The sequence below is a fragment of the Eucyclogobius newberryi genome, unplaced genomic scaffold, assembly GCF_026437365.1.
Source record: "Eucyclogobius newberryi isolate DKJ021-1_F unplaced genomic scaffold, fEucNew1.0.hap1 SCAF_5, whole genome shotgun sequence".
Lineage (NCBI taxonomy): Eukaryota > Metazoa > Chordata > Actinopteri > Gobiiformes > Gobiidae > Eucyclogobius > Eucyclogobius newberryi.
Window position 1 is genome coordinate 35,331,030 of NW_027316167.1, and position 13,662 is coordinate 35,344,691.

Consider the following 13,662-nt stretch of genomic DNA (forward strand, 5'->3'; position numbering starts at 1 on the left):
ACTCATGAGAGGTGTAATGTCCTCAAGCATCACATGCACCTTGTCTGCCTGACCAGCCAGTCCCTTCATTCTGTTAGCACACACAAGGGTCTGGGATTGGACTATAAAGGGTGTCAAACTAGGAACGATCCAACCACCATTGCAGCATGTCTCTCCCCTTATTATCCTCACAACGTTCAGAACAAAATACATACCTTTTTTAACCTCAGATTGACACTTTACTTTCTGTTTACATCTGCTCCGTTTCTCAAACCTCTGTATTACTTTTCTCCTTTTTCACAGTTTATTTAGACAATCCAAGCAATTTAGAAAAACACAGAGTAGTGATTCCAAGTATCGAGATGTGGCTAAAGTAAACAGGAAACAACTTCCAGTTTTTCCTCAGCTGTTGCCTCATTTATTTCACTTCTCTGCAAAGCCTCTGTGCGTGTTTAAACCTCTCTTCATGTCATGCATTGTGAAATTGGTTGATTAAATTATGCACTAGAAATATCATATTTTGGGTCTAGCCACAAGTGTTGTACGTCAATGAACAGGAAACAGCTGTTACGACAGCTGATACTGTTATAATAATAATATGATAATGTTCTGCTAAGAATGTTACTATGGTCTACAATTTATGCTGGGAAATATGGCAGTTTATCACCAGATCAAGCCAGCTTTTGGGTGAGAAAGTAGTCTTATTTTCACCCGAGTCTGCTTTTTTTCCTATCCAATCATCTGGCTGTGATGTGGACCTCCTCCTTTGGACAGTACTGATCCGCTCCAAAGTCAACCAATGGAAACATGGATGTAGTGCACCTTTAAAGGACAAATATTCTGCATTTTTTGTATTCTTCTCAGCCTTTAAACATGCTATTGAGAATCTTTAGTTTGGAATTTCATCTTTTAGAACAAAGAAACAAATCTCTGCTGTTTCCCACAGTACTAACAACATTTTGGTGCCATCTACTGGCTGCAAAAGGAATTGTAATTACGATGCATCAGGCTGGCCTGTCATTTCCTGGTCTTAGCTCACATATGTCCTGATTGTGATTAGACGGGAAAAACTCACAGTCTGAGTCTGGGGATTATTTCTGTAGTCAGATAATAATTGCCATTAAAACAAACCAGTGCAATATAACAAACACATAAAATGAAGGCTGGTTTAGCTGTTCTGAACATCTGCAGAAGATTCTCATCACACGTCACAGATGGAGAAAACATCAGTTATCGAGGAGTTTCAGAACAGGGTGTTTTTGAGGCCTGGAGGGACAGTACTTTCTAACCAGGATTCATCAAACTATGAATGAAGCTAAATGTACTCCAGCTCTGTTTAGGATACAGCCTATAGAATCCCTCTCTCTCTCGGAGTTTGTGGTCGTATCTGTGTGAAGTGAAAGAGGTGATGTATTGGTGCGCCTCGTCCTTGTGCCTGTTCCTTCGTCATTTGGCTCAAAGACGCCGCTGGCCTGAATTTAAATGAGTTAATCAATTTGGAGCTGCTGCAGTTTGTGTGTCAGGGTGTCGCACGAGAGAGAGATAAGAGAGAGGACGGAGGAGGAAAAGAGGAAGCAAGAGGAAGGAAAGGAAGATAAAGAAAGCGGAGAAGAGAGAGGGAGAAAAGGGAGAGTTTGAGGAGAGGAAAAGGAGCGATGGAGAGAGAGAGAGAGCGCAAGGTAAATAAAGTACAGATAAAGCAAGGCAGGTGCAGCAGCAGGGGACAGTTTGCTCTGGAACAACAAGTCGATTTCCTAAAACAGAGAAAATGAGCGACACATTTAATTTAATCCAAACAGAATCTGAGGGGAACGGAACAGGCGCAAAACTCCTGCGTCCTGTACGTGTAAAAAAACACTGAGGTAAAGGAACTTCCACCTGTCACTCAAGTCAAGCATAAAGCAAAACGCAGCAGTTTAACTTTACAGCGTCACGAGGGCTGTGTACTAATTGTCCTTCTTGCTGTGTCCCATGTTTGGATCTCAGTGTGTTGGTCAGTCCGTTGGCTCCGGACGCTCTGCTCATCTTTGGCAGCGCTGATGGTTTATGGCGATCCTAAGGCTCTGAACACACTGCACGCCACAGTGTTTGCATTTTTGGTTGCGTTTGTGTCGGGTGTTATAATCTGTGCGGCAAAAAAAAATAGACAAATGAAGCCCGCGTATATTCAGTCTGGAAGACCTAACTCCACCCATCTACGTCAAGGCCACCGTGGAATGACCCCTCTCCCCACCGCCATCATCGCACTCAAGCGGGCGCCCGCCTGTCCGTCTGTGAGAGTCAGATCCCTCACTTCACCATGGACTCTCCCAGGTTTATGCGCTTATCCCAAAGAGGTTATGAAAGTTTTTCCCGGCCAAGAAGTACTGTGAAAGGTCAGGGGGCGTCTGTACCATGGCCCTCGCACCTGCTCCTCATCCCCAATCAATGCTCTGTCACTCCTCCCCGCTCCCAATCAGCGCCCAGGCGGTCGCATTTAAGCCCGCAGGCAGATGGCTCGGCCGCTCAAACCGTGCTGCGACCCACCACCTCCCCAGCTCCTCCTCTGCATTCCCCTCATCCTCTACCTTCTCTTCACATCTACCACCACCAGTCTCCAGGCTCCGGGGGGAGACATCTAATACAAATAGATCATGGAGTGCCCATGATTGCAACATCTTCCGCCGGGGTCTGAGTGCCAAATAACTCACGAATAAAGCTTGCTAAACAGTCCATTCTCGTGGTCTCTTTGTCTCTCCAGGGTGAATTTAACCTAATACTGATGTCATGCTGACGCCACAAACACGAAGAGTGAAAGATCCAAACTCGGTCACACTTTCTTGAAGTTGAGCAGAAGCCAAATCAGGGCCTAAATCGGGCAGAAAATCCTGTAGTGTGTAGGCTTTAGTGAGGCATATTAGTTGATTGTGCTGATTGTATCGTAGAGTAATCTATACAGTAAATCTATACAGTATTTTGTCCATGTTTTAATGGCGATCATTGTTGTTTCGTTTGTTGTCGTCTTTCAAAATTCAGAACGTTAATTCTGGGCTGTTTGAGGCTCCTGGTGCAGGCCTGGTTCTTCTCTTTGTGATTGTCCTCATGCAGCAGATCGTCAGGGTGACCGAATGTCTCTGGCTCTGTCCACACTAGAGATACGCCTCAATTAAAGGTCCTGAAAGGTCCTATTATGCTAAATTTACTTTTGACTAAAACCTCCTCATTAACATTTAGGGCTGTTTTACCTCTGTCTGTAAAAATTCCCTCTACCTCCTATAATTCAACCCTCAGGTATTTCTAGTCCCATGTGAAGGATCATTTCGAGAGGCTGTTTCAGTGTGAATGGATTTGAAGTGGGAGAATAAGAAATATGATCATGTGGAGGACATTCTGATCGCAACAACGTGGTGAAGAATGACGGCAGCACAGACACAAAATGGTCAAAACAAACCTAAAATAGAAGAAACGCTATGAATGCAAAGAATTAAAGAACGGATGTGTGTTTATCAGTCTGCAATTTTGAGGATATTTCAATTTTACAGACGCCCTCAGTTGAAACTAAAGGGTTCCGTTGTCTGCAGGACTTTCGTTACACCTGAAAACATCTTTAAAATGCGAAAAGATGTCCAAGAACAGAAAGTATAGCTAAATAAAGCATAATGTAATTTAAAATTTCCCCCACCTCATCAGAGACACTTCAGTCCCAGAGCAGATGGAGCGTTCTGATTGGGCGATCACTGTCCTCCATCAGGGAGCGACATCAGGCTAAAAATATAACGTCTAATCAGCGTAAAGCGTCCTGATGTCCACTCGAGCAGCGTTTAAAATATCGAGGAGGTTAAAGACCGATTGGACCTGCGACACGAGGACATGTGCGGCTGAAAAGGTTTGAAATGATGAAGGTTTTTCCATCGCCGCTGCTGTGACCTTCCATAGCCACAGTCCAGTGGATAATGACCCATTCAGTTCCAGGGCCAAAGTGAAGGAAAGCGACCTTTTCACGACCGAGACTTGAATGACAAGATCTGCCTGCCTGCTCGACTCGGGGAAACAACAGAAATGTGTAAAACTTCTATACTTCAAAGTCAGTAATGAAAATCTCATATTTGTTGCCTTATTGACACATAATGAAATGTTTTGAGCTTTTAACCATGATTGTTCCCTAACCACACCCTTTGAGCCTCAGAGGACACTCGCTGAGATTTGTGACAAAGGTAGAAATCTGGAGGTTTTTAAGTCCATAAATCATCACAAAATCACCTTCATTACAACTGTGTGTTTACATTAGCATGTCGGGGCAAGCTAGCTTTTGTTTAGTTCCCCATGACAATTCCCTCTGCTGCAAGTAGATGGAGCGCTAACACAAATCCTGACGATGGAACGCCTGAGTGAGAGAAAGTCGTGTCGTTTTCAGTACAAACATTATTTTAAATTCGAATTCTTGAAAAAGTCAAGTTTCTGAGTGTGAGACGTGGCCAAAGCTAGAGTAAACAAGAACCATTTTTGCCTCATTTGTTTGACTTCTCTACAAAGCCTCTATGCCACGATTTAAGCTCTATTTATGTAATGCTTTGGGTTTGGATAATGTTAGATGCATTATGACCTGGAAATATCATATTTTGGGTCTTGCTGTGCGTCGATATACAGGAAACGGCTGATGCTAATGTGCTTTGCTAGCTTTGTTTTGCTAAGTATGTGGGCTCAACATGTAGGATAGCATCAGTGGAAATACAGTGGTTGATTACAAGATCAGGTCAGCGTTTAGTGAGAAATTATAATTGTTTACATTTAAATCTGTTTTTAGTCTGAGTCTCTTTTCTCTCCTGTCCAATCATCTGGCGTTAAAGCGTTCCAGGAGCATCCAAAACCACTCCCTGCTCTCTGGACCCTTTATTTGGTGTATTTATACCTGTCAAACATATAAATTATAGTAATAATATAATTTACGCCAATCTGATAAGTATTTGTGGAAAAAGTAGAAAAAATCTGTGAAGTGTGAAGGAATCACACTCATTCCATCCATTCCAGCTTTATGTATAACTTACACAAAGAAACAACCTTTTTGACTTTATTTGTAAAATAAAAATGATTTGCGACATTACATGAGTTGGTGCTGGGTAATTTCCTACTGTGATGTTAACTATTACAATTATAACAATTACATGTAAAATGAGCTATTCCGGAATAACGTTTTTACCCTTTTAACAAACATCTTAACAAATCAATTAATTTAAATTAAATGTATTTCTGTAACGCCCAAAAACAGAAGTTGCCTCGAGGGGCGATAGTGAAAAAACAGATTAAACAATGTTCATTGGGACTTGGTAATGACCCAGCATCCCGTGTCCTTAGAAAAATGTCCCAAGCTCCCCTGTCCTTAGACCCTCCTTCTCGGACAGGAAAAACTACCAAACCTCTTTGGGAAAAAGTAGAAACCTGGAGGAGTTCCACAGTGAAGGAGGGATCTGACTCCCTCAGACAGACAGGCGGACGCGGCAGTGGAGCTTGGCCCACTCAGAAGCAGATGAAGAACCTGAGAGATGAAGAACCTGAGAGTCTTCTGACCTGTAGGGGGCACTTTAAGGCCGGTTCACTTATGGTCGTGGAGACACTTTCGTCCTGTCCTGAACCGCTTCAAAGTGAACCGATAGAAATGTGTTTTTGTGCCCTATGTGTAAAACTTCATACTCTACATACGTGAATATTTTTGCTGTATTCATGCTAATTTAAAACCAGCATCGGAGACTGACATGATGCTCAATTGACTTCCACCATGTTTTGCTAATGACCCAAATGTAAAATAATGATCTGCGTGTGTTACAGTTATCACAGATGATTTTGCTCTGGAGTGTTGTTTCCGTTCTTCTGCTGTGTCTCTGAACAGAAGCTTCTCCAGCTGTCAGCGTCCCACAACTATCTGAGATTTAGAATTAAACCAAACGCAACATCACTTATGTTTTTGTCCAGCCGTTTTGGGACTTGCACATAAAGGGCTGAAACCAATAATTATCCTAGTATGATTGTGATAAAATGTGAATATATGAGTATATTTCTGTGATGTATTTTATCTGCATAATAGTGATATTGTATCTGCATCATTAGTCTAAGAGAAGAACGGGTGTGTGACAAACTGCATTTGTGAAGGGGTCGTAAAGATGGGCCAAAGGATGTTTACCCTAGGGGGGGTGACAGCCCAGAGGAGTTTGGGTAATGTTTACCCAAGGCTTGATCTCTACGGAAAAATACCAGCTGTAAAACAAGTGCCTTTATGTGAAGCTGACCAATGAGAAATGTGACCCCCCTATTCCAGAATATCTAATAAAACCAACCAGCATGGGAAAAAACGGGGTGAGACGCAGGAGGATCACGCAGGCTGCTTACAACAGCTTGCGTGATCAGTCCCGGCGTTTTCTCCCAAGCTTGCCATACAAATGTCTGATATTTCTGAGTCGTTTCATATTCTAAGTTGAATTGTGTTCTCGATATGTTACGGAATAGCATCGGTGTATGTCTCCTCCCAAGGACATTTTCTGGTCCTATCGAGCCGGACGACCAGCTGCCCTCCGCGGAGATTGACGGGTGAATCGGTGAAAGTCTGTGCACAGCTGAAAGAAGTCCACTTTTCCCGTGGCCGCCCATCGCACCTCATTCTCCGTGAGGAGAGCGCGTCGTTTCGAAGCAGCAGGAGAACACAGGCGACAAAGAAGGTCAGATAAAACTTTGTTTGTGAAAAAGAGTTAGCCATAAACGTTTTATGCATTAGTTTGATATTTACTGGAAAAATATTATAGGCTTTTATGCCCAGTTAGGTATTACTGAGGAAATGCCCAGTTTGATATTACTGAGGAAATATTGTAAGCTTATGGACAAGATAAGTTTCTCACATAAAGGAGTTAAATTGCTCACTACGAGTTAAGTTTCTCACCAAAAGCAAGTAATGAGGCCTTATGTACGAGTTGTTACTGACATAAAGATGAGTGAATGTAAACGCTGTGCACGAGCCAAGTTAGTAAGAGAAAAGTGTGAATGTGTGAATGAGGATTAATAAGTGATTAACTAACAAGTGTGAATCACAATTAATCATACAAGGGTCACAAGGCGTTATTCTGAGAGTTCTAAAATTTGCAGTCATGGGTGAATCTTTAAACACCTAGCATTATCTCCGGTGGAAAATCAATAAGAAATTCTACTAGAAGCTTGCGATATGACGTGACTGTAAAGCAAGTAGCATTTCTCTCAGACGACCGAGACCACATAATGCCAAAATTATCACCCCAAACTGTAAAAAGACAAAGGAAAAGTCATAAGAGGATTTTGGAGGGAGACTTCCAGCGTGCTCAGATGACGTGGCAGAGAGGGGGAGATAAGGGGGGTCAACAAGGCAGGAGAATGGGGAGAAAGCACTCAGAGGACACTCTGAACGTGAATGAATTAGGAACTAAACCCAGATGGTTTTTAAATTTTAGTGTTTGAACACATTTTAACGATTTTGTTTGATTGACAACAATCAATTATAAAGATTGTGTTAAACTTGATAAGAGATGAAGATGAATTCAGATTTTTATAGATGGCCAATTTTTTGGGGAATGTGATCACAGACAGGACTCTTCCTGTTCCCGACATAGAAGACAAAAGTCATGTTTTTTGAGTGCACAGAACAAACCGACGTTTTGTTTTGTTTTATTTTTGGACTTGACGAAAATGATCTTTTTGGACTTAATGCATGACTAGATGAAAGTACAGGACGAAAAGACAGAAGTGTTTTTAAATTTAGGATCAAATACAGGCACAGGCCTGGAGTGTGATAATATGGGTAAATGAGTGACTACTGATGTTTTTGGACATAGGAGTAGGACGGGCAGTAAGTAAAGTGAGAGTAAAAGTTCTATTAGTAACTTATTTATTTGAATTATCATGAGGAAACCTCGTATTGCATGTAGACGTAAGTGAGGGAATAAGTTAAAGAGTGACGTCCAATGTCCTCCTTGGAAAGACATGACTGGGTCATTAACTAAGGCAATTGACGCAGAAGTGGGGGGACATGGGACATACATGTGTTTATTAACTAACAGGGTGACAACAGGACACCAAGTAATAAAAGATAGTCAGAGATAAGGCGCTATTGACTGGCAAAGAATCTGGAGGACTCAGGATGGAGCAGATGTTGTTATCTTTACGGATCACAGGGACACCAACAGCAACACCTCAGGGGGGGTTGACTGATGAGTAATAGGAAAAGTTAACATTAACAGGGAAAGAATTTGACATTCTAAAGGAATTACCTGAAGGATTGTGGAGATTCAATCAAGAATTGAATAGATTTAAATTAGACAATATTATCTAAATTTAGACGCTATAGAAGTTATGAAAACCAGTGATAACAGGGCTTAAACATTATAGGACTCAGGACCGAGGCAAAAGATGGTTAGACTACAAGAAAGAGAGAAATGTCTGGACAACACAGCGGCAGAGCCATAACATCGCAGACGCAGGACTTCGTTTGTATGAGTTTTGTCCAGAGTCTACGGTAGAGTACGATACTTTGCTACAATGGATGAGGAGACAGATTCTACAGTGCACTGTAAAGAATTTCCCTGTTAAAAAACAGTTAAGAGCTGGCAGTATAGTTGCCATTATTTAACCGTTGATTTAACAGGGCATTACTGTCGCAAATTTAACAGCTTATTACTGTTCATGAAATAACATTAGGTCATTGTGATTTCATTGATTTAACTTTAATTTGCCGTTAAATCTAATTTCAAAAACAGTATAATAATGTTCTTTTTTTTAAATATATATTCAAAAATATGTGAATGTTACAAAGAAACAAAAATGTTTCATTATTTTTGATTGTTTTATTAAACAAATCAATATAATTGGCTGTGAATAATAACAAAATAAAATAGTAACATAAAAACATCGCAGCAGCAGGATTTTATAAAATAAAGTGCTATCAAGGAGGTGCTCCGCACATCAGATTCTGTGCCAGGTGCGTAGGAAAAAAGGCGTACGTGACGCTAAATGTAATAGGAAAAGGATTCCTTCAATAGGAAAGGGATTCCTTCAATAGGAAAAGGATTCCTTTTCCTATTGAAGGAAAGGGTCACGTACGCCTTTTTTCCTTCGCACCTGGCACAGAATCTGATGTGTGGGATTCCTTTTCCTATTATAAAATAAAGTGCAAATTCTATACTGCATGTCATTTTTCACACCTTCATAAAGATACAGCCAACTTACAGCCAACTTACAGCCAACTTACAGCCAACTTACAGCCAACTTACAGCCAACTTACAGCCAACTTACAGGCAACTTACAGCCAACTTACAGCCAACTTACAGGCAACTTACAGCCAACTTACAGCCAACTTACAGCCAACTTACAGCCAACGCTGATGCAGAGGAACAAAGTCACCTGAGAAGAGGAACATTCTCTAGTGTCACATTAGGTTCTTTGGGATTGAAGCATTAAATGAAATCCCATTCAAAGTCCATGAGCTTCCTCAATAGTGTGGAGACACGTGGGTTTACGGTGGATGTCTTTTTCACCGTCACTTTCCCGGTTTTTTTGGAGACGACCTCTCCCCTTGTGATCTTGGTGCCCCTTTCAGGGTTTATCCCTATGAAACGCCTGGAAAATAGAAGAGGCATAAAGTCAGGAAATCTATTACTTAGAGAACATAACTTCTATTCATTTTTATAATAATTACTGTTCTAACCTTTGAATGAACTCCAAAGTGCAGGCTGCCTCGTCCGGGTACTCCAGGTTAAAATTATAATAGGTGGAAAATACAGCTGCAAGTCCTGTCCCGAAGGTTGGCTGGATCCCATCAGAGACGATGCTGCCCTCAAGGCTCACTTTCCAGTGCCTGATGCAGTTGCCACCAGTGTCACCTGAAACTACAATGGTTTTAGTGTAAAATATAAAGTATAAATATAATATAGTCAGTATTTATTCTGCTGTCAAATGACAATATATAAATCCTTCAAAATACAGTTCAAGAAGATGGAGAACTATGATAACATGAATAAAACTTCAGGTGACATACCACAGAGAATGAGACGAGGCGTGGCAGGAAGGGAAAGGGTTCCCTCTATGTCAGCAGACGTCATGTGTTCCTTTCACAAACAAACATAACTTATTTGGTTATATTGTTCATTTTACATTTGTATTCTATGTGTTTTAAAGGCAAACTGGGAAATGCAAGCATTGTGTATGGACCTGGGCTCAGACCTGGGCTCAGACCTGGGCTCAGACCTGGGCTCAGACCTGGGCTCCAAAAATTGAATGCCTGATGTCCTACTTTACACTGCAACCCCATGGCTGTGCTGTAGGCTACTTACTTGTGCTAGCAGGACTAAGCCGTTGAGTTGTTCTCCAAAGTGTGCCATCAGGAGCTGCAACACCACAAAGGGGACCTCCACATCTGCGGTCAACTTGAGAACTTCTTTAACTTGTTTGTTTGTTGGTTTTATTTTGAAGAACTCAATAATAGCCTTCCCACATTCCTCCATTGCCATCTCCAGTGTGCTCAACACAGATATGTCAGTTAGAAGTTCAAAATGACTGAACAGGCCTTTTCGGGTGAAAAGGTAGGGCCACTTTGTTTTAAGCTCAGCGATGTTTGGAGATGGAAGAGCATTAATGTGTAGCCGCTGTAAGGCGAAAGTCACGTTCATTGTTTCTTTGACATCAGCTCTCTCGCCTCCATTCATCCCTTCTCTTGCATATATTTCCAATAATTGTTTCCTTTTTGTCTCCTGTGTCTCTTCGGTTTCCTCTGGTGGTAGAGCAGGTTGAAAACGTGTACACCCATAAGTGTCTGTGGGTCCTCTTTTCTTTCCATTGCTGGAGCGATGCTGCCTGAAGCTGGTGGGTCGATTAATATTTTCGATTCTATTCTTGATCTGCAGTAGAAGAGAATCATATCCTCCTCCAACTATTTGGCCACTGCTCATCTGATCTGCAAATGTTTTTGGATATTGCCTCACGATGTTTCGACACACCACTGCACACTGGGCACGGGTAGGGTTCAGCTCATTTTTTCTCATTTTGTCTGCAATTATCCTCACCATTTGTCGGCGTCCTCCTGGTGACGCCCTTTTTTCCTCTACAATAGCAGATTGTATGTCTGCTGGCATGAGATTCCAGGGAACTTGGAAGGTTTCTGGCCATGTTTTCAGTATTTGGGAGGTGCCTGGACTTTCCTCCGATTCGCTAGAGAATGGGTGGCAGGATGAGGATGAGCTGCATGGACTTGGGATTGGTACAATGATGGTGTCATCAGCCAGGGCGCATGTCACATCTTCAAGATTCAGCGTTATGGATTCCGTCACTAAATTTGGACACATCACATAAATCAATAGGGATATGAAGAAAAAGCAATGATAAGATGTAAAAAAAAAATCTAATAATAATAATGATGAAAATAAAATAAGTTTAAGCAGTACCCATTTTGAAGGCCTCCATCAGTTTTCTTTGCTGAATAACAGGTAGAACATCTTTGATATCCTCTTGTTATAAATACTTCAGGTCATCAATGCAGTCGATACCAGAGCTAACAAGTCGCTCCATTATGTTTTCTTGGGTCTCCTCTGAACAGGTTGGTAGGGTCCTTTGGATGATACTTCGCAACTCATTTAAAGTTGACATTGTCTTTAAAAAGGAAGAAATGAATGGTGAGGAACAATAATTGGCATCTGACACCATGTGTACTGAGGTAAAGGGTAGTAATCAACTAGCTCTTGTTGACTAATGCATGACACATCTCCTGTTGGTTGAAAGGCATAAACTCCTATGTCAGGGATAAACTGTGTTTGACAGTTGTTGGTGATAAGGTAGACAGAAACATTATTTTGCAGAAGAACTAAAATAATTTGACCAAAAAGGAGGTCATCTGATGTATTTTTTATTGCCACAAGCATATTTTTCTTGTATTTTGTGCCTTTCACTGTTGCTTCGTGAGCAATTAAAGTATTCAGAGGGGTGAAATTATGGCTTGAGACAGATTCTTTGATTTTATCATTATAGTCATCCAGGAAAAAAAACAGCTGCTCTTTCCATTGACACAGATGGAGGGAAGAGGTCACCTGCCGTGAGCTATGCCTGGAGAAGCTGTTGCCTTTCAGCAAGAGTTGAGCAGAGATTTTTGAAATTGTGGAGTTTCCTGGCACATTGTTTGAAATAGCTGTGCTTGCTTTCGAATCGTAATGTCCATAAACGAATTAGTGGGCCAAAATGGATAATGAGCTCAGGATAATGAGTCACATAGTGATGTTTGGGCCGTAGCTTGTGGTCAGGGAAAGTTTTTTTCCAGAAAAACAAATATTCTTCATAAAGAACTTTCAAGTATGCAATCTGTCCAGTTGAAATAGCAGGTGCAAAAATAAGAGCAACTACTTCTCTCAGTTGTAACACTAGCTGCCAGACCTGATTTTCACTTGGAGCTATAATTTTGTCTCCAATCAGCAGTGGTAGAAGTCTTATCAAACACCAGTTTTGGACAGCATGTCCACTCAGTGTGTTGCTTCCAGGAGAAAGCAACTACTTCTCTCAGTTGTAACACTAGCTGCCAAACCTGATTTTCACTTGGAGCTATAATTTTGTCTCCAATCAGCAGTGGTAGAAGTCTTATCAAACACCAGTTTTGGACAGCATGTCCACTCAGTGTGTTGCTTCCAGGAGAGACTACACAGGGGGTGTCATTTGCGTCATTTCCTTTGTACTTAAATTGCTTAATCCTTCTGTTCAAGTCAAGGTAGGTAAATTGCTTGTCAACTGTCACCAGATGTTTGATGTACAAAGCCACATCAAATGCCACAATTCCCTCAAATAAGTTGTGGCCAATGCATGGAGGAAGTCCTGGCTTGCATACATGGTAGAAAGACAGCTTGTTAAAGATGGAGTCAAATTTTATGCCACCAGAATGAGCTAAGCCTGGTCCAATCTTTTGGATATGCTCCTTATATGACTGAACTGTGCGATCTGGAGCTCTGCTTAGGGGATCATCCTGAAATGTCTTTCTGTCGATTTCACAAAACCTACAGAAATGTCCACTGGTGCTGAAATTTTCCAAAAACCCTCCAATTCCATGGGACCCCAAATTGTCACCAGAAATAGCCAGGAGAAATCCTTTACACACTTGTCCATCAGACAATACAATACCATTGTTCTCAAGATCCATCAAGTCTTTGACCAAAGGTCCAAAAACAGCATTTTGAAATGCTTAAAATCCTTTTCTCTGCAGAGAAGCACAAGTTGCATTTGGTCAATAGTTGACCTGTTGTGAGGTTTTAGATTTCCTAGTGTAAAATAAACCGCCATTATTTTGTGCTTCTTTCTTCCTGACCCAAGGGGATTTACCACTTCAAATGCATCTTGATAAATAATTAAGCCTAAAGCAGGATTGTGGTGGATGATGTCTTCAGTAATATTTTTACCGTCCCAGACATCTTTCAATATTTCACTCATGTCATTTTCTCGGTCCTGTGTGTCATTGAACTGTTCATTTACAGATTTGCATTGAAAAAGAGCCTCGAGGGTTTGTCTTATAGGAGCAAAGCATCCGATACCAGCTTCATTTTCTCCCAAACATACAGGTACTGGTTCAACATATTTGAACATGTTTTTAAACAGAGTTTTTCTACGTTGATCTGTTTTCAGAGTGTTTGTATTGTGAAGGTGTAAAATATCCTCTTCTTTCAGATC

General features: G+C 41.3%; 1 protein-coding gene across 1 annotated transcript; it reads right to left on the reverse strand.

The window, feature by feature from the left end:
* Nucleotides 1-9,422: 9,422 nt before the first annotated feature.
* Nucleotides 9,423-11,409, reverse strand: LOC140380744 (uncharacterized). The gene is made up of 5 exons (XM_072464649.1): nucleotides 11,406-11,409; nucleotides 10,299-11,290; nucleotides 10,004-10,073; nucleotides 9,674-9,848; nucleotides 9,423-9,585 (listed from the first exon to the last, which is right to left on the reverse strand). The coding sequence occupies exons 1-5, from the start codon at nucleotides 11,407-11,409 to the stop codon at nucleotides 9,423-9,425; spliced, it is 1,404 nt and encodes a 467-aa protein (XP_072320750.1).
* Nucleotides 11,410-13,662: the final 2,253 nt, after the last annotated feature.